Genomic DNA, 21,603 nt, shown 5'->3' with positions numbered 1-21,603 from the left:
CATCCTTATACTTTGTCGAGGAATGTATTCCCATTTGATTTGTTAGCTTTCAATCAGACCATTTAATGCACCTTAATGGCATTTTTTGCATCGGTTCTGAACCCTGTTCTCTCTCTGTCTCTCAACAGGAAATAGATGGACAGGCGCTTCTCCTGCTAACTCTTCCCACTGTTCAGGAGTGTATGGACTTGAAACTTGGCCCAGCCATTAAACTTTGCCATCACATTGAAAGGGTTAAATTTGCCTTCTACCAACAGTTTGCTAACTAAAGGGAGGGGGTGATAAGTTGGAAAATGAATTTTTAAAGCACAACTGCAGCATCCTACTCTTCCTTCAACAGGGTGAGGCAAGGAAGGTCAGACGGAAACTGCTTATAAACTGGCATTTGCAGTCTTGCACTTTGAGGGGAGGGGGAAAAATACTTGGAGCAAAACATTAATGCAATCCCAGCTATTTTCACAGCTGTCTATTGGCTTAAGAATGTAGTAGTCGCTTGTTCTGTACATCAGGACTTTTTTGATGAATAAAGGTGGTTGTAATCTCTCCTCTAAGGGGAGAAAAATTTCCTGTAGTTCTGGTCTGAAATGGACAGACTTGGCAGCACATGGAAGGGAATGCCGATTGATGGAAATCTCCTTGCCATTTGCAGAACTACTTCATTTTCTTTGTCTTAAACATAATTTTTTAAACATTAATATCGCTGATTGCCAAGATAAGTGGTGTGGCCAAAAGCTTGAAAACTGAAGTGCAGCCAGACGTTTTTTGTTTGTGATTTTTATTTTGGAACTTGCTTTCTACCTCTGCAGCCTGGGGAAAAAAGCTATGAGGGAATTACATTTTTCGGGGAAGGTCATATATGGCTATGCAACATGTGCTTTTCTGCAGTCAAAATAGGAATGCCAACATTTTTTCACCTGACATAGGTCCTGGGCCTCCAAAAGTTATCTGAAAGTCACAGATTTAAAAAGTTAGAGCTGTTTGTCATGGAAGGGAGTGGTGGTGAAGTTTGTGCCTGACAGAATTTCTGCCTGCCATGCTGCTGGTCAAGGCACAGAGAGGACAAGTTTTAGGAATTGTAGAACAGGAAGTTTGAATGTTAACATATGGCTCTGCTTTACAGATAAGCTGCAACCTAATTTTTTATTACTTTTTATTTTTTACTGAAAGCTGCACAGAAATATTGACACTTTAGTATAATTTCTCTTTTTGAAAATATTTACTAGAATATTGCATGGTATGAGATTGGGATTAAGTCTTCTCGTATTCTCATTTGTTTTTGGAAATTGACCTTGTATCTGTAGAGGAAGAACGGACAGAAATGTTGAGCTCCTATCAATTCTCCAATGTTTAAAGGGTTTCTCCAGAAAATTGTAGTGGTTTTGTAAATGCATGGGTGAAATGTCGTCTTCCCTCTTCTATCTTAAGTATATAACAGAAATGATTTGTGATGTCCTTTTTGTTGGACAGTTCATGCAGCCTGTACTGTGTGTACACCTTAAGAGATGGGGTCCATAGTTCTCTAAATAACTTTGTGGGTTTATGTAGAGGCAATTCAACTATGGTCAACTTAATAGTGTGCTAGCTAATGCTTATCTATACAGCAACTTCCCACAACTGCAACAACTAACTGTTGGTGCACATTGCTGAACAATTACAGGTTTTGATTTCTGCAGAGTGAATCCAGCTTCGTTGAGATCCAGCCATGCACCAAATGGGCTTCTGCACCCATTATATGTATCTGTTAAATTTGAAGTATATCCGCGTCACTGGATCTTTTTGATCTTCACAGTTTGAAACATTGTCTTCCTGCAGAGTCACGTTCCAGGATATATATGAGTGCTGTTTAGGAAGAGGGTTGTATGGTGTCTTAAAAGAAACGAATAACCTTCCTAGCTTTATGAGACCCTAGATAAGAGTATGGATGCAGTGAATGATTACTCAGAGCTTTCATACTTCAGGTTTCAACCAAAGTAGGTTTAGTACATTAAATGCTGTGTAAATGAGCATACGGACCAAGTTTGCAATTACATTTATATATTGAAATGAGTGCTATTCAACTGGTCCATTTATTTATGAGAAATGCACTTGTATGTGTTGGTTTGAATGCCTCTCTCTGGCACTGGGCGGGTGGGGTGGATCCAGGTTTTTTCATTATCCAGCTTCAGTGCATCTTTTGCTTTATTAAAAAGGTAACTATTGAGTACCTTCTGGGGGGGGAATCAAAAATCAAAAGAATGGCATATGTACAAATCTTGTATGTCTTGAGATTTTCAGAGTTTTTAAAGTAAAACTTTCATACTCCATGCATTGCTGTAAATAAGCCAACTTACGTTTCAGAAGCCAATGGAGTAGGTGCTGGCTATCTGTGATATATTTATAAGCTAATATTTCTGCCCTACTTTAGGTGTTTGATCCCAGTGGGATCCATTTAGGGGCTGTCAGAAAGAGAGATGCTTTCCATTGTTTGTTACTTTAAGTCATTTCTATGCAACACATGAGTAGTTGTATACTTCATTTCTTGAGCCAATTCAAGCATATCTTGTGGGCTGAATTTGAAGCCGTCTGTAAAGCATTCACCCCATAAGTAGCCCTGGAATATTTTCCAACTTCAGGGAAATGTAACCTCATCTACAAATCCTTCATTTCTTTCCATTTACTGCCCAAATCAGTTCAATTGGAAGCTTATCTGACTTAATGCTGTTAAAACTTCAAAAGCTTCTTGTGCTACTGTAGTAGAGTGGGAGAGAGTCTGAAAAGTTAGATAACATTGTGTATTTTAACTATGCTAATGACATTCTTACTAGGATAAAGTACATGTGTCCAAAGCAGACAGTGAGAAAAGATAAACATAATTGTTAGATCTCTGGGGGCTAGTTGCTTTACAATGACTACATGAAAATAAATTTATTATAGGTACTCTTATTAAACAACATAGGTTTTCCACTTGATTGGCTTTTGGGGGTGGGAAACAGCAGCTTATAAATCTATTGTCAAAAGAAATTCAGTACATAATTTTGGTTTACACTCAAAGGTTCTAAGGTGCATCCTGTTAACTGGCACAGCTATCTAATAAAACATGAGATAGTTGAGAAAGTTCTGGTCTAATTTTACTTGGCATAGCTACCACTTCTATAATGCTAGAAACTTGAAAGGAGGTGGGAAGCCTGTGCCATGAAGGGCTTATTCCAGACTCTGAAAGAGACAAGGGTTAGGGTGGGGAATGACAGTGCTTTAAAATTTATGTACCTGCCATGCAACTGCCAATCCTGTTAAGATAATGGAAACCTTGTTAGTCCTTTCACAAACCCACCTCTGAAAGGACTAACCAGAGGTGGGTTTTTAGCTACCCTTGATCTAGCTAGCATGCCTATGCTGGGTGTGGCCACCCCATGCTGTCTTGCACAAATCTGCATGCAAGCACAAAGGGCAAACTCTCAAACCTCTACAGCCATTCCATCAATGTGTCTAATTTATAAATGTTTCCCTTTTTTCTGCCACTGCCATAAAATTGCCTTGATGGAGCTGGTGAGACACCTGGACACAGAGGTTAGCCACGAATGCTTTACAGTAAGGTAGAATAAGTTGAATACTAAATCTATAGCAGTGTGTCAATTAGGGTACAATACCAGGAGCTAAGGATTTTGCAGGCCTCCCTATCTACAGGCTAAGAAGGAAGTCAGCATTCGGAACCCCTCTACCAGCTGCCACAAGTAGGACTGGCATCTTTGCCCCTCTACCGTTGGTGCTTCAGCATCAGGGGGAAACGGGATGGATCAGGATCCAAGGTTCTCCTGTTCTCCCAACACACCCCTTGGATGCAGTATGGTCCTGGAGCATCTGATTCTAGTGTGACCAGCAGGGCTTGGCATCTGGCAGTGCTGCTGCCAGAGACCCTTCTCTTCCCCCTCCTCCATTCTCATTGGATGACTCTACCCTTGAGTGAAATGAGCACACACTTTTTGTCTGATTTGCAGATACTTTTTACGTATTACTAGCCAAAGCCTAATCAGCTCAAAAATTTGTCTTGTTGGAGAATTTTGCATGCCAGATTACCTAGGCAGTGCACATCTTCACATCAGCCGCTTTCTTTCTGCACACATTGTGAAGCTTTATGAATTCATACCGGAGTGTTGCCAAAAGTAAAACAATGTTTTAAATAAGGCTTTTGTTGTGATTTTCAGTTTTGCCTAAGATTTTGTCTACTGTGAAAGTAGTATCTGAAACACCAAGATTTGCTAAGCACAAAGGGACTTGCCTGAAAACCTCATGAGTGTAAATTTGACTGTGTGCTGAGAACTCACGCTGGTATTAACTTTCCCTAAATCATTCATATATGAACTTTGTTGTCAAAGGTAGCCTTTTAACCATGAGGCTAGAATGGGGTTTGAGCATGCAATTTTAAAAGCTTGTTATATAATCCATTATATAAACCATAGATCCAAACCCAAAAGCGGGTAGGTGGGAGTAACTTTCCCACCCCTCTTCTCTCCAGAGGAGCCCCATTGAAAAGGTACTAGGAATGCTGCAGAATTGGGGTATGATGTGCTGAAGGGGGAAGTAATAGAATAATAGAAAAAAAGATGCTCCAAGCAGATGCTACCATTACAGGTGTGTCTGCCCATTTTTTTCGCAGAAAGAAAGGAAGTCTTCTGCCCTGCACCTTTCATGGGTAGATCTCTGGATCCCTGTGTATGCAGTAAGCTAACCCACTGCAGGCTGGATTAGTAGCTGATGAGATCTGTAGTGAACCTTGCTAGTGTGAATTCCTTTTTGAAAAGGATCAAAATTGGAGACACTAGAAGTACAGCAGTTATTTATATTAGTTACTTGCTTGTTAGAAGTTCGACCTAATTATTGCACTGCTGCTGACCAGATTAAATTACTTAAAAGAATAAAATCAAGATTGAACTATGGAATGCAGCACATTACTTCCTCCAGACTCTAGAATGAAATGAAATGTTCCACTGGCTTGTTGTCTTAAATTTCAGGAGTGTGGAAACTGGATTTACCAGAACTTTGGAACTTCAAGTAATGAGTTGAAGTGATTTTTTTTAAAAAAAATACTCCTTTAACTGCAACTCCTAAGAAACCTTAAGTACTATCTGTATATCACAGAGGCTTCATGTTTGTCAGCTTCTGCTGCTGTTACCTAATCACCCAGTCCACTCTCATACAGGACTGCACACAGATTTTTCCATTGACCTCTGAACCAGTTCTGTTAGTGTTTATAGACAATCAGAAATCTCTTGAAAGAGCCTTCTAGGGCAGGTACTGCCAGCATATACAGTATGTAGATCTGTTTTGTTGTAATAAATCATTGAACATGCACTTTCCCTGCTTTGTTCTTTCTTTTTTTAAAAAAAAAATTAAAGATGTATATTGTGTTGTTCCTTCTGCTTGCTGTATTTTTCTTTGATTTAATATATATAAATTATATGTGTGAACTGAGGGTAAAATTCAAAAATGGAGAAATATGCACATAAAATATGCCTATTGAAGATCCTCCTTTACTGGATAGATGTATCAGTTAAAGGGTTAAAATATTTTAAATGGATTATTTTGCTTGTTTTTTTCCTGTAAATGAATGTACATAATTTTGTGGTACTTCATGACCGTTTAAAGTGATTGTAAGTAAATTTTAAAAAATACTTAAATTGCTGCTGGTCTACTTTTGTGTCAATAAGCTGAGTATTGCTTGAGTGCTCAGAATTCCATGTTACATGTGTCATTGAGGGGAAACTGGATTACATTACTGATACATAAACAAGCACTTGAGAGTTCATAGGCACAAAGGTGAATTTCCAAGTGTCCTACAATTATGGTTCAAGAAACATTATCATATGCTCTTAGCGCTGGGCTTATTTGCCTGTGACCCTCTTAGGAAAGAACTTTTGCAAACAGTTTTCCCTAGAAAAATCTGCTGGTAAGAATGCTGCTGGATAGAACAAAAGCTTTTCTTGTCTAATATCCTGTTGTCCACAATGGCCAAAACAGTGCCTCGGTTAAGAAATGAACAGGAACTGAGTCCAGTAGTAACTCTCATGTGTTCAACAGCATATAGGCTCTGTCAGTGGAGGCAATATATCAATAATGTTTTTTTTACTGTTTTATTGGTTTATCAAAACAAATACAGAGACATATATATTTTCAGTTTAAACAAAGTGAATAATCGTTGGAAATCTTAAGTTACATTTATATTTGGACCTCCTTCTTGCAAAAAAAACCCATTTCCCATGTCCACTTCGGTTTGTAAAGGGATATTGAAGTAGATTTCAGAACCTCCTTACTTGATTTTTCTTTTCCTGGTGGTTCCTAGAGAAGAGTTCATTAAAGTAACACCAGAACCAAATTAGGTAGTGTTGCTGGCATATGAATCAATTTGTATTCTGGCCTGCAAAACTAACATTGTTCTCTTAGACACTTTTATCTGTTGAACACAATAGGTGAATCTTATTTCTGGACAGGCTTGAATAGATAGAATTAACCTACAAGCAATTTTTTCTCCGGCCAAACTCCATACTTTGTAGTGATCTTAGAAATAATACGTTTATTGCATTAATGTTTAAATATGTAAAAATAATTACCAGCAATCACCTTATCGCCCTCCCAACAGTATTGCATGCTGAGAACTGCTAGTGTAAGGTGATGAAAGCTCAAGATGACACCTATTTTAATTAGGTTTGATCTGGTTCTGATAAAGTGAGCTGCTAGGAAAAGAGAAGGGTGCTCTTCAGTACACCATACTGAAGAGATCTTATTCTTCCTGAAGCTTTATGATTGTGTTGCACACACAGTGTGCCTTGGAAAATCTATACATTTCTCCCCTAGCCACTTCATATAAGAAAGGCAGGCAGGAGTCTAGTTTTTCTGACTGACAGCTCACTTTGCTGTCAAATTGACAGAAAACAGTTTTTCATTAAATTTATTTCCCTAACCTATGTACCTATCCATCTGATACAGGTTACTTAAATTAAGGGCATCTCTACAATGTAAACTATTTCCATAAATACCCCCCACTCCAGAATGTGGTAAGCAAATTCTTTCCACCCAAACTTGAATGGATTCCCTTGCATACACAAAGCTGCCTATACAGTGGTACCTTGGGTTACATACGCTTCAGGTTACAGACTCCGCTAACCCAGAAATAGTACCTCGGGTTAAGAACTTTGCTTCAGGATGAGAACAGAAATCATGTGGTGGCGGTGTGACAGCAGCGGGAGGATCCATTAGCTAAAGTGGTGCTTCAGGTTAAGAACAGTTTCAGGTTAAGAACGGACCTCCAGAACGAATTAAGTAAGTAACCAGAGGTACCACTGTATATTTAAAATGTGACAGACATCCTCTACGGGAGGTGGGGGTGGGAGGTTAAGTCAATGGGAAGACATATGAAACTTCAGATTTTTCCATAGGGGAAGTTCTGCTTTGGACACAAGTCAAAATGAGTATCCTCAAAAGTTGCCAGGCTACATCAATTCACTTACCACAGTAGTACTCAAAGCAAATATTTGATGCACACCCTAATCTTAATAATTATCATCATAATTATTGTGTTATATGTGGTTCAGCATTTGTTCCAGCACCAGAGGAATCTTCATAATTTAAATATACAAGGAAGACAACTTCAAGATTTGGAATTTAAAATGTTTGTTTTTTCTAGATTGCCTCCTGCTAGAGTTAAACTCTTGTCCTGCATTTGAGCTACAAGAAACATAAAAATGTAATAATATAAAACTGTTCTTTGCTCAAGAGTGTTACTACTGTATCCCTGAAGACAAGTCTACTCAGTGTCAATTACATGTACAGTAAAGCCTTTTAAGAAGAGTTGTAGAACCTTGCATGTTTTAAGCATAGATTGACTTGTAGTGTTAAAGTTCTGCCGTTTACATTACAATCCTATACAAATCTACTCAGATGTAAACCTAGTTTGAGTTCAGCAGGACTTCACTTGGGGGTAAATGAATATAGGATTGCAGCCTAAAACAGAAAAATAGCTCAGTACAAACTCACAAGTAAATATTGTGCTGCATACAATTACGCATTCTTTAGTTGAAAACAATGAAATAAAAAACACTTCAATCCACATTCTCCAGCTTGAAAGCACATGCAACTGAATGTAGTGATTGTGCACTCAAACCATTCTCATTATATATTTAAAACATTTTATTTCCTTCTTGGGTAGAGAAAAATAATCAGTCATGGCTCAGACATGTCACATGGGTTTATATCCAATGGCCTGGTAGAAGTTTATCTTCCAGTATGCAACAAGATAAATATTTGCTCTCAGGTATTGATAAACCTTCATTGTACAAATCAATACAGCAGATATTTTATTACATACAGTACTGAGATCAGTGTGATGTTAATAAATATCCCTGTTCACAATTACAGCTATAAATCATCATGAGAAAACAGTTTGTTACAGACACAAGACACAAACTAGTTTTGTGACATATCCTCTATCAAAAGAAAATTCAACACATTCTAAGTATACTTGACTCATGGCATGAATATATTTTTGCTGGCATCCATTTATTACTAAATGTATTATATAAAACTGAAGTACACAAGTCACCAAAAATTGGAATGTCTTTCTGCAGTCTTAACCATTCCTACTCAAGAAAATTACTGTGTTCTGTAGGGGTTTGCCCCCAGGTAGGTAGGTAGGATTAGGATTGCATCCTAAATACGAGATTAAAAAATCCATAACTTTGCAGCAAGTACAAAACGGTAACAGTAAGAGTCCTGTGCTGTGAGGATAGTTTCCACCATTGGGGGTGTCAAACTAGTCCTCAGAGTCTAATACTGTACAGTAATTAGCAGGCACCCGTGTTTCTCAGTGCTATTTGCACAGTACAGTATCTAGCTTTGAGCCTCGAGACCAGCTCCGAATTGAGACACAAGTCTTGAGCTCAAGTCCCTGTGCCAAAGTTTTAAAAAGTCTAAACTGAATTCCCCATTAGCCATCTCCAAAGTATCCTGAAAGCTGCCACTTCTAAACCCCAACCTAGACATAGTTTCTCAAACCAATGGCATGTGTTGCACTTATGCAGCTGTAAAAAGGCGATCTCAGGTTTGGTACAAGGCTGGATTTATTGTCCCCAAAATCGTTCTTGACTTTACTGTTTTGTCTTTTTTTCCGTTCTGTAATCCGCTTCGAGGTCGTTTTTACAATCTAGCGGTATATAAATCTTACGAAACAGAAAATAATAAATGAGCCCGTGGATTAAATGGTTTTTAAACAGGCCAAAAACAGCATTAGAGCTTTTTTATAAGACACAGCAATAGCTAGCTTCCTGCAGGCGCTTACTTTTCACAGCACCAGGTCCATTAGGCTGGGAGACGGGAAGTGGTAGCCGTTTCCCACTCGAGGTCCTGCCATTCTCCACAGCGGCCGGCGTCGGGTTGCCGAATAACCACGGGCGACCCTGGCAAGTAAAGCTGCCTCCTCGGTGGCTTTGGCTGTGGCGGCAGGAGCTGGGAGGGCGAAGGCTTCCTCCTTCACCCGCGGGCAAAACGAAGCTCCTCCTCGGAAGAAAGCCCAACCTCCGTCCTCGGCGCAGAAACAGACCGGGCCCAGCCCTTAGCTCCGGGGCGCGGAGAGGAGGACGAGGGCTCGCCCAGCCTCCTGTTCCCTCCTCAGACGACGAAGAGAACATCTTCCCAGACCCGCATCCCACCTCACCTGACAGACGGAGAGCGGCGGCCGCGGCCCCGACGCCCCCTTGGCCCCGCCCTCCCCCGAGGCTCACGGCGCCTGACGTCACGCGCTGCCGGTGACGCGGCGCGTGGGGTTCCTCCCCCGTCCCCAGGAAGCGCCGCGGAGCCTGCGAGCGACCCTCCCTCTCCTTCCCTCTGGCCGGCGCACCTGCTCCGCGGCGCTCTCCGTCCGCCATGGGGGGCTCCCTGGCCCCCAACAGCTCCTTCCTCGCCACGCCCAGGCCGGGCTCTCCGCAGGGCGGCGGCGGCGGCGCTGCTGGCGGGCCCGGCGCTGCTTCCTCCCCGTCCGGGGATGGGCCGGGCTACCGTGGCTGCGAGAACGGGGCCCTGATGGACAGCTTCGGCATCTTCCTGCAGGGGCTGCTCGGGGTCGTGGCCTTCAGCCTCCTCATGCGTGAGTCCCTGGCCGGCGCTCCTCCCCGCCCGCCTGCGCCCTTCTCCCCGGGGAGCCCCGGGGCCAGAGAGAGAGAGAGAGAGAGACCCCCGCCCCCGCCGCCTTCCCTGCCTCGCCAGGCGGCAACCCGGCCCCAGGCAGCCTCTCCATCCTGCTTCCCTGGGGCGCCCCAGCCCCACCTCCGCGCCCCTCCTTCCTTCCCTTTCCTTGCTCTCCTTCCCTGCAACTTCCTGCGAGTTTCGCTTGCCGTAGCCCGTCGTCTTCGAGATGTAGCATGACTGCCTCTCTCTCTGGGACCGGCTCTCCTTGCTGCGCTTGTGGCCGAGCGGGTCTCTCTCGTGCTCAGCTGTGCTCTTCCCTCCCGCCCCCTACAACCCCCCTTGCTCCTGGTCTCCCGCCTTCTCCTCCTTGGTTTCCCTCCAACAATGTGCTCAGGAAAACCCGCCGCCGCCTCTGTGGCTTTGTTCTGCCTCCAGCTGCATCTCCCCGACTTGATAGCGGAGTCCCCTTCTGCCTCCCACTCCTTGCATCCTCAGATGTGTTTTCAACACTGATTCAACTCGGTATTAGAATATGAAGTACTGTAATAAAGATTGCCTCGGAGCATGGGCGCTTTTCTTACTGGTGTCCAGGTAGATAGATGGGTGTGGGCCCTTCACTAAGTTGCCAAAATCGCTCTGCTCAAGGGCCCTTTTAACTTCCCTTGTATCTGCTGTATGACGACTCCTGACAAGTTTGCTTAATCCCCGGTTCACTGACCCTCCAAAATGGAGTTATGGCTTGCCATGATTCACCTTCCCATGATGTGACCCCATGCCCACTGTATTGACATTATGGTCGTCATTCTTTAAGTTTGTCGCATTTGTAGATGGATGCTGTTCAAGGTTTCTTTACTAAGTGCTTTTGTCATCTTTTGGAGTAAATTACTTCTGTTACTATGTTTTATTTGAGGCTGCATGTTCATTTTGTTAGTGGGAATGGAGACAAGTGGACCTTCTGTTTCTTTTCATTTTCAGCTTCCTGCCTATCAAGCATGAGTTTGGGGAGCATGTTGCTCTAAACTTTAGCTGCTTAAAATCCTTGGGAAAGTATGTTTAAAAAATGAAAGCTCTAGTGTGTTCTAGCGCTTATTCTGCAAGAATAAATATAGCAACTTGTCTTATGAATTGGCTTTCTGAGAAGTGTGGTTGCAATAGCTGTCTGCCTTCTGCAGCTGCTGTGTGCAGGAAACATGTTAATTTGTTTTGAGATTCCAAATGCTGTGAATCTCACAGAGTGGCTCATGTTTACCAACTAGATCATGGTGTTTTTTTAATGGCTTATGCACTATTGCCTGTGTTTAGCTCTTCAGAGAAGAGTTGCACCCTCCAACGTCAATCAGGTTCCCTTCCTCCTGTGTTTACCCTGGTGAAAAAAGCTTCAGAACTTGCATGCTATTTTGTCATATTTTGGTTGGCTTAATAAAGGTGGTGTTCTGTTGCAGATTTTGGAACCCTCCCATATTTGATTCTCAATATGTGTATTCTTTATGCCATTGACAGTCATCTTCCCTATTCAAGTGCTACTCTTATTATCACTCTGATCTGTTTTGCAAAGTGTTGTGTTAATCCTTTGCACAGTATTGCTTAGAGACCCATGAGCTGGCTGTTCACCATTGGAAGAAGCATTATGTAAACTTCTGCTCTCTTTAGCAAAGTAGGTTTACAAATTTTCTGGCACTCATCTTTAGCCCAAACATATATTTGGTGACTTCTTGGTGTGTGTGGTTTTGCCATACATTTGGATATTGGATGCCCCTTTTATGATCCACCTTATGTCAGACTAATGCTCGACTTCAGGTCCCAACTCTCCAGTTGAAGACCAGAGTGTCTACTCTGAACACCTAAAGACTTCAAACCTTTCCCAGGTCTGCTGTTTGGGATCCTCAAGTGTGGCTGCATAAGGACCTTACAGATGAGCTGAGATTTAACATGTATAAGAAATGGAAGAAAGGGGAAATCACGAAAGAATATACACGAGTAGTAAACAGTTGCAGGGAGAAGGTCATTCTGAGCCAAAGCTCAGACTGAACTCAGACATGCAAGAGAGGTTAAAAATAAATTTAAAGGTTTCTTCTGCTATGTTTGAAGCAAGAGGAAGAACAAGACAGTAGTAGGTCCCTTCTTGGAGAAGATGGAGAAATGCTGTTGAGTGACAGAGAGGTGGGAACTGCTCAACACTTACTTTGCCTTTGTCTTCACCCAAAAGGAAAGCAGTGCCCAACCTGATGATAACAGAGTAAACTATGCAAGGAGGGAGCTGCAGCCCAAGATAGGAAAAGAGGTGGTAATGGAACACCTAGCTACTTTCAATGAATTCACATATCCAGGGCCTGATGAGCTACACCCAAGGGTACTAAAGGAGTTTGCAGATGTAATCTCAGAGCCTCTGTCTATAATCTTTGAGAATTATTGGAGAATAGATAAGGTCCCTGCAGATTGGGCAAATGTCTCCATCTTCAAAAGTGGGAGGGAGAGAAGACCCAGGTAAATGCCAACCAGTGAGCTTGATATTAATACCAGGAAAGGTCCTAGAATGGATGAACAGTCAGTCTGCAGCACTTAGGAAAGGATGCTGTGATTACTAACACCCAGCATGGGTTTCTCAAAACCAAGTCATACCAGACAAATCTTATTACTTTTTTTTTGATAGTTACAGAGTTACAGGGTTGGTGGGTCAGTAAGACTTTTGACGAAGTCCCCCAATATATTCTTGTGGAGAAGCTGGAAAAATGTGGACTGGGTGAGGTAACAGTTAGGTGGATTTATAGATGGTTGACTCAGTGGCGTAGCGTGGGGGGTGCAGGGGGGGCTGGCCGCACCGGGCGCAACATCTGGGGGTTAGGGTGCGCAAATCCACGGGCTAGGGGACGCAAATCCACGGGCTAGGGGGCGCAAATTACTTGCCTTGCCCCGGGTGCTGACAACCCACGCTACGCCACTGGGTTGACTGACCAAACCGAAAGAGTACTCATTTATGGTTCATCGTTATCCTGTAAAAATGTGGCAAGTTTTTGCTGTAGGGTTCTGCCCTGGGCTGGTTGTTCAACATATTTATAAATGCATTGGTGAAAGAACTGGGGGGATGCTAATCATATTTGGAGATGCCACCGAACTGGGAGGATGCCGCTGAAGACAGAATCAGAATTCAAGATGACCGTAACAAATTGGAGAAGTGGGCCCAAACTAACAGGATGAAATTCAATAGGGACACATTTAAGGTTCTACACTTAGGCAAGAATAACCAGCTGCACAAATATAAGATTGCCAGCAGTACATGTGAAAAGGATCTAGGGGTCTTAGTAGACCACAAGCTTAACATGAATCAACAAGTGTGATGCAGTGGCTTCATGTTCAAAAAAAGGAGATTCCAACTGAACATCAGGAAGATGTTTCTGTCAGCAAGAGCTGTTCGACAGTGGAGCACACTCCCTCAGAAGGTGGTGAGCTCTCCTCCACTGGAAGTTTTTAAGTAGAGGTTGGGTGGCCATCTGTCTTGGATGCTTTAATAGATATTCCTGCATTGCAGGAAGTTGGACTGGATACCCCTCGGTGTCCCTTCCAAATGAACAATTCTATAATTCTGTGTGTGTTTAGAAAGGTACAGTCATACCTATGCTGCGCACCTGAAATAGCTTGGGAGGAAGACTGAATAGGCTAACTCACGTTCTTAAGTGTTATCTTTTATGAGTGTGCAGTAAGCATAGTCTGGAAAATAGTAGACATTTTTTCTCTTCCCGTTTAAAAATAAATGAGTACAGCTCATTTTCCATTGTTTGAAAATATCCAAACTTGCTGTAGCTTTCAGAACTCTTATCCTTTCTGTTGTGATACAGTTAGAATGCATTAAGGCAAAGGTAGTGAATGTGTGCCCTCCATATGTTGTTGGACTACAAATCACTTCCTGAACAAGGTGCCAGGGTGCTTTGGGGAGGGGAATCACTAAAAAACCATGTGGTTCCACAATCAATTTTCCATCAGAACAGGACTCTTTCCACCATAACAGTTCCTGTGTTTCCAGTCACCTGAAAGCTGTTTAGATGTGTATTATATGTAATATTTTTTCTCCTTCACTTTCCCTTCATCTCCACCAGCCCATAGATTTAAATGGACACTCATGCATTCAGGTGTAGCAGATACCTTTAAGTGAGCCCACCCTGGAGTGTGACTGTCAGATTCTGGGACAACTTGCAGTGAGATTGGATAGTGCAGGCTTTTATTTGATGCTGAGATTGGGGGCTGCTCTTTGATTCCAGGTGTGCCGTTACCTTCCCATTGGGAACTGAGTCATTCATTATAACAAAGCAATCCTGGGATGGAAGCTGATATACCCTTATTACAGCAACCATCCTTTTCTATGTCGGCGCTGCTTCTTTCAAGACTGATTGGGGCAATTGTGGGCCTTTGCTCATCTTGCTTCCCTTATTTGTTCCAGTGGGAAGCAAACGATTCTTTTCAGCTCTAGCTTGTTTGTTGTTTTCCTCCAGCTGTTCCTCTCCATGGAGAGAAGGAAAATAGACTGGTGCAGGGGCTGGTTCAGCTATTAACTTGGGAAGACACCCTACCAGTATACCTGAAGCCAAGTTTGTGTTTTCTTTCTTTTTAGAGTTGGTTAGATCAGTGTTTCCCAACCGGTGTTCCGCGGCACACTAGTGTGCCGTGGAAAGTTTCCTTGTGTTCCGTGGGAGGGAGGCAGGCGAGTCGGGCGGCGAGAGGCGGGGCGGCGGCGGCAAGCACACACGGGGCGGCGAGCGAGCGAGCTCCCACATCCCATCGCCGGCTCTGCACCAGGCGGTAGAGCTCAGCGAAGTCGCCGCGCTGGAAGGCCAGCAGCGCGCGCGCCTTGGCCAGGCTCTCACCCGCCTGTGCCTCCAGGCACGGCGCCTCGGCGTCGGGCGGCAGCGAGCCCAGGAAGCGGCCCAGCCGGCCGGGGTCGCCCGCCTGCAGCAGCGCCTCGCACACGCCGAGACCTGCTCCGCCGAGAAGCGCGGCGAGCGCGGAGGATCGGGCGCGGCGGAGGCCAACCCCGCGCTTGGAGAGGACGCAGCAGCCGTCGCCAAACCCGATCCTCCTCCTCCTGCTCCGCCACCGTCCTCTGGCTCTCGGCCGGGAGGAGCCTGCGGCGACGGGGTGGGCGCCGAAGTTGGCAGAAGTTGGCGCGCCTCCTCGGCAGCGCCTTCGTCCTCCTCCTCCTGCCTCTGCTCTCCTCCGGCGGTGGGGGCGCGCCACCCTCCCCGGCCGGGGGGCTCGGCGTGGCCCGCGGGGAAGGAGGCCATGTTCGCGGCGCGCGGGATCGCGGCCCCCCTCGCCCGCCTCCGGCCCGCTCCCCCCCCTGCGCGCTGCCCTAGCCGTGCGGGTCTCCTCCCCCTGCGCCGCCGTCCCCTTTCCACATCCTAGGAGCCGCGGTCCGCCTTCCGCCCCCGGGCCGCGGCGCGGCTCCCAGCCCGGGCTGGCCTCCGCCTCCTGGGACGCGCGCCCACCCCCGCGGCCCCCCAAACTTCGGAGCAACTCTCCAGACGCTTCTCCCCCGCCTCGGTCTCCCTCCTTTCCACTTCTCTTCCCCCCTTCCTTCCCTCTTTCTTTCTCTTTCTCTCCCACCCGCCTTTCCTTCTATTAACTTTCCTTTCCCCTTCCCATGTAGAACAGTCCCTGCAAATAAAAACCTAGCATATTTGGAAGAGGGATGCTAGCCTAACCATTACCTTCTATGCTGTTACTATTTTTTTATTTTTTTTTACATAAGTAAAAAGTGACCTTTCCCCATCTGGCATGGTGGTGTGCCTCGAGATTTTTTTCATGAAACAAGTGTGCCTTTGCCCAAAAAAGGTTGGGAAACACTGGGTTAGATGTAATTGGAGAAACTATTAGTCTGCAAATTTAAATCTAACATTCTTTCATTTGAGATCATATCTGACTTACATCAGATGCCATAGGAAGGCATCTTTGTAGCATCTCAGACATCCTTATTGCTATATAGATATTTTGGAACCTATTACGTGATCAAGTTATGCAACAGATTTCAGGCACATCCTTGCCTATTGTTTTTAAATGGAGGTGAGGGGAATTACAGTGGTACCTTGGTTCCTGAACGGCTTAGTTGTCGAACAAATCGGCTCCCGAACTCCGTAAACCCGGAAGTAAGTGATCTGGTTTGCGAACATTTTTCGGAAGCCAAATGTGTTCCATGGCTTCTGATTGAGTGCAGGAAGCTCCTGCAGCCAATTGGAAGCTGCACCTTGGTTGTTGAACAGACTCCCAGAACGGATTAAGTTCGAGAACCAAGGTACCACTGTACTCTGTCTTTCCGACATAGTGATACTTGAGCTTCCCCTCCCCCTCCTTTCTTCATTTCAGATCATACACAGTTTTCATTTTTGCTTGTTAACATCTCTTCCTCACTTGTAAATATCTTTTTATCTTATATTCCGGACAGGGTTGCTGAATCATAAATATATAAAAGAAGCTTAGAATAAACAAACCATGGGCTTCTCTCCCCAACCAACTCTCACGCCGAAGAAAATCTTATCTCAATTCAAACCTTTGATCCATGTAGCTAGTATATTCCGCAGTATGTTGTTGCAACCCTTTCCCATCACACACCGGTACTTTAAAGCCAATTAAAGATCCAGTTAATGGCAGTGTAGGGGGGGGGTTTGCCAGGCAAAGCACTTTTACATTTAGTGCCTCCCACATTCCATGCCGAAGCGGGAGCCAGGTACTGAGACAAACTGCGAAAGTTTGAAAGTTTGTTTATTTATTTATTTATTTAATCCATTTCTATGCCACTTTTTTTTTTTTAAGAAAAACATCTCACTGTGGTTTACAGCCTGTATTAAAACATCAAATAAAACCATTGAGAATAAAAGGTTACTGAAGAAAGTCAAATAAAAAGTTTGCATTCATAGCAACATAATTAACAGGAAACTAAAATGTTCTCAAAAATTTCTAAATAAAACATTACAAACGAGGCCAACTACGTAATGCACCCTTAACGCAGCAAAGTGAACAAAAAAATTATCTGAAACATTTCAAAAGGAAAGGAAGTCAAATGCAAAACACAGTTTAAAACCACATACTGTAATTAACAAGAGAGTAAAATATTGTCATAAGCATAGAATGTATCTGCTGCTGTTTCTGCCAGTCCTGCCAATGGTGGCTCATGGTGGGCAGAGGCTGTGGAAGCCCAGGCTCAATGATCTGGGTCTGCACTAAGAGACAACCCCCTTAAACAAAAACTATAGTGATATGTCACGGAAAGACACTACTTTTTCTCAAAAACCTGTAGTTGCCTGAAAACAGTTACTGTTAAGATAAATATTCTTTTATTGGGCCAATAAAAATGGCTGGTGTATGTAACTGCCATTATTTTTAATTTTAGAATGAGTGACAGGTGGAGTAGATGCGGGACCTTGCTCATGTGCGTAGTTCTGTTATCCAAAGCTTGGAGCAGGCCCCAGAACTCTGACAGGTTTGAAAAGATTTAATGCTTAAATGTGTGGTATGTGGTAAAATTTGTTGGAGTTTTGCCATCTTATAAAAAAAATGCTATAGATTTTTTTTCAAGTAGTTTTTATAAGGGATATTGATTAATTTTATAGATTCAGATTGATATGCTAGGAAATAAGATACATTGGGCTGTGGATTTTTCAAGCTTATTCCTTTTCTTTTTCCATGCCTGTGGAGCAGCAGAACACTGAAATCAAAGGAGGATAGAATACCATTCATACTGGAGGATCTTAATAATTATAGGAGGTTTTAAAGGTCATTTACGTGTGAAATTCTCCAAACTGGTCCCCTCTAAAGTGGTCCCCTTTCCCCAATATCTCCATCCTTTATAGGCAGTGTGATCTTACCTCAGAGGTAGCTTTGGATATGACCGACAATTGTAGTCCACCCAACATGGAAGTGACCACAAAATATACTAACTGTACTTGTTTATCATTTCTGTAGCTATTTTTTGTTGCTTAGGAAAGCCTGAGTAGTTGGTTTTACTGTTAGGATGGGTCCCATCAACCAACAATTTGGGGCTCCTTTCAGTTTCAAAGAGAAAAGTGACAAAATGAGCAAACAAGTTGGATAATTTAATTGAAGTAAGCTTGGTTGTTTTGTCCCTAGCAAAAACTTACAGGAAATTAGTTTTGTCTTTGAATCTCAAATTCAGCACTTGGAGCACTAGTCTAAAAACTTCTTATTGGAGTAACTGCTAGACTCTTAAGTTTTTCTTGGGGCCCTATATGATAATACGGTTTAGTGTGTCAAAAACCAATTAATCACAGTATCATTTAACAGTCTCACTTAAAAGTACCTGCACAATACAGTTGTGAAGTCCCCTGCTGTGGAACCATGCTTGATCCTATTAGATGGAGAGGCATCTCCAGGAGTCTTTTATGGTGTAGAAAGGGCAAGAATTAAATTTATCTTTTGTCTCCCAACTACAAAGTGCTATTGTATTTAAATAGCAAAGTGGGGTGAAATACAATAATAGATGTGGGGAAATTTTATTTCTGCCTCTAGCTGCTTTTCAGTTGCAAGGTAGCTGCTGATAAATTCTGAAACAAATCTAGCAGATTGCTGGAAATACCTTTCAGTTTTTTCTGAAATGGGATCAGCAGTGTTGATGCTTCTTGCCACAATTACATAAATTAGACAGAATCTCTTTAGGCTTTGAACTTAATGCTTAAAGGGCTGTTTAGTCTATCATGAGCAGATTTTTAGAAATCATCTAAGAATATTGAACTCGAACTCTTAATCAGCTGCTTGTAACAGATTAAAATGTTCTTTGTAGCGCATTGTGTGCATATCTTTAAAAGTGTGGAGTACTTTTTTATTATTACTCATTTCAGAGTAAGAGAGGCCCCCATTCTTCCTTACCTGGAGAGATGGGGGAGAAGGGGAATTATTCCTGATGCAACACTGATTTCAGAAAGAGAAGAGAATGGGAGAGGCCTCTACCTGATTCTGCAATGAACCTAGATGCTTAGAAAGCAGTGAGGCTTCTTGCACATCCCTCTTTTTGGCTGTGCAAGAGAAGGCCTCTCCTCCTCCCAGAGGGCAGGGGTTGTGAGCTGGAGAAGCTTCCCACTGTGGCAGGGAGGCATACTCAGCTCCCTGCTTCTGATTGCTTCTGCTGCCGTGGCCAAGCCTTCCAGCTGACCAATAGGGCTGGCTGGTGGGCGGGGCTAGCCGCATTTAAACAGCCGTGGCAGCGCTCAGCTCCCAGCCTGTTCCTGCTTTCTTCGGATCTGATATGACTTCCATGGAGTCTTGTATTGCTGTTTCATCCAATGCCTAAGCCAATGCTACTCACATGCTGTAACCAATAAAAGTTGTGGCCTAATTTTGCCCATTAACCTAAAATATTGTGTCTTTGTGTCGTATTATACTCCTATGCGGGTGGCGTGTCCTCGACTCACAACAGGAGCTTATCCCACACAGCTGGGCTGCGAAGAGATCCTGTCTCTCACGGGAGGGGATGGGAGAACCAAAATCTGCCTGGTTACCAAGATCTGGTGACTCTGTTCTGTGCCTATAGCTAGTAATGTTTTAAAGCACTTCATAGTAATTATATCAAAGTGGGCAAAATAAAATCCAGTAACTAGTATTTATGGCCTCAAATTTGTTGCTTTTTTCTTGTGTTGACCTTACCATTCCTACTGTCTTCTAGATGTTTCAAAACCATAGCAAATCCTGGAAACCTTTGAATTGTCCTTGCTCGGTCTGGTATCCAGTCTGGAGATGTTTTGGACTCTACCTCTTATTGGCTCTAGCCGACATGACCAAAGATCAGGAATGATGGGAATTGTAGTTCAAACATGGGGGGAGAGAACACCAGATTGAGGAAGGCTGCTTTAAACAGACAACCTATACACATCTACATCGTTGACATTACCAGTAAAAGTAAATTCACATGTTTTATATTTATCTTTAGGGCTGACTGTAAGAGCTATGCTAGATCAGTCCAAGAGATCCTGCATCATGTTTTTCACAGTGGTAAGCCAAGGGCATATAAGCAGAATTTCAAGGCAAAAAACTTCCTCCATTTCTTGTCCCTCCATTTCTAGTGTTCAGAGGCTTACTGCCTTTTGGCACAGAACTGTGTTGTAGCTATCACTGTTTAATAGCATTGATGATCAAATATGTATAGGGGAGATCTGACTATCATAAAACCATTTGCCATCACTGTAGCCTATGGCAGTCATTTTTCATAAGTTGACTATGTGTTGTGAGGAATAATTCCCTTAGGGTTTTTTTCCCTGAAAAGGGGTTTTTTCCCTGAATTTAGGCGCCAGTCACTTCATTGGGGGGGGGGGGATCCAGGGTTCTAAAAGAAAGAGAAAAATCCCTTCTGCGTACCCTTCTTAATATTATAAGACCTGTTTCCCTTCACTCTGAAGTAATTTCTCTAAACTAAAAAGGTGATGGTGTACCCATTACAGGAAGCTGCAACCCATTTGTGCCTCATTTTTTTTTAAAAAATAAGGTTTTTTTGTGTTACATAGCAAACAGATAAACAAGGAGCAGTACATCTGTTGTCTCCACTTTCAATTGTGCTTCATTTTTTAAAGACCTCAGTACTTAGGGTGTGCCAGAGGAGTGTGGTTAAATAAATCATATCAGTTTAAGAAATAAAATGCAGCATAAGAGGACCATAAAGCAACAGTGACATTTAAAAATGTATCAAAGGCACAGTGGAATACGTTTTTGCTGCCTTCCTAAATTTCAAGAGGGTGGGGGGGGGAGCCTCTTTGGGGAAGGTGTTTCTCACAATCTGGCTGCTCTTCTGAGAAGTCTTGCTCTCTTGACCCTGCCAAGCACACCTCCCAAGGTGGTGAGAAACAGAGCAAGACCTTAGATGTTGACAGTAGAGCATGAGCAGGTTGGTGCAAGGAGGGAGGGCAGTCATTTAGATCATCTGCTCCCAAGCCATTTAGGGCTTAATGAGTAATAAAAAGGTTTGCCTTGTTCAAATTATAGAAAACACATGCCAATTAAAGAAATGGCTTAAGTGCATGATAGTGAAAAGTGTAATCTCCCCCCCACCCCGCACTTCCAGGACTTTATGCTATCAGTTTCCTGCTAGATGTATTGCAAGCTGCTGTCTCTTTAAACAGCTTTCTGCAATTTTCTTGGATTCTTTTCTCCAAATGAAGCTGCGTTAGAGAACTGGAATAGACTCAATGTTTGTTCTCTCCGGGGGGGGGGGGGAGAATCTATTCCAACTTGCAGATTATATTTTCTAATTCCTTTCCAGTTGACAGCCTACAGTTTGCCAGTTGGCAAATCTCAACTTCAATTTCCTCTTACTACTTTGAAGAATTCTGGTGCTCTGTATGCAAACAACATTTTTTAGTGTCTGCCAGTGAATTGATACCGTGCTTCAAAATTAGCCGTTTTAAAAACCCATTGTGAAAATAATGTCTGGTCACTACCAGTATTTTGCAGGAAGAATCCAAC

At 43.2% G+C, this 21,603-nt stretch overlaps 2 protein-coding genes and 1 long non-coding RNA gene across 6 annotated transcripts in view; 2 read left to right on the top strand and 1 right to left on the bottom strand.

Annotated features, from left to right (window-relative positions):
- Nucleotides 1-5,048, top strand: part of SFMBT1 (Scm like with four mbt domains 1) — a 77,935-nt gene extending 72,887 nt beyond the window's left edge. For all 3 annotated transcript variants that reach the window (XM_082211900.1, XM_082211899.1, XM_082211901.1), the window contains exon 21: nt 129-5,048. In XM_082211900.1, coding sequence (XP_082068026.1) covers nt 129-269 — 141 coding nt within the window. In that variant the 3' untranslated portion in view covers nt 270-5,048. The remainder of the gene's footprint in view (nt 1-128) is intronic.
- LOC309526076 overlaps nt 1-9,730 on the bottom strand; it is a 29,087-nt gene extending 19,357 nt beyond the window's left edge. The window contains exon 1 of the long non-coding RNA XR_014216636.1: nt 9,308-9,730. This is a non-coding gene — a long non-coding RNA (uncharacterized lncRNA). The remainder of the gene's footprint in view (nt 1-9,307) is intronic.
- A 64-nt stretch (nt 9,731-9,794) lies between these two features.
- LOC309526055 (store-operated calcium entry regulator STIMATE-like) overlaps nt 9,795-21,603 on the top strand; it is a 34,038-nt gene continuing 22,229 nt past the window's right edge. The window contains exon 1 of one of the 2 annotated variants that reach the window (XM_082211991.1): nt 9,795-10,111. In XM_082211991.1, coding sequence (XP_082068117.1) covers nt 9,892-10,111 — 220 coding nt within the window. In that variant the 5' untranslated portion in view covers nt 9,795-9,891. The remainder of the gene's footprint in view (nt 10,112-21,603) is intronic. The other variant, XM_082211990.1, reaches the window with a different exon arrangement.

Source organism: Podarcis vaucheri, assembly GCF_965113315.1.
Source record: "Podarcis vaucheri genome assembly, chromosome: 2".
Taxonomy (NCBI): Eukaryota; Metazoa; Chordata; class Lepidosauria; order Squamata; family Lacertidae; genus Podarcis; species Podarcis vaucheri.
This window is presented reverse-complemented; position numbering and strand designations above follow the sequence as displayed.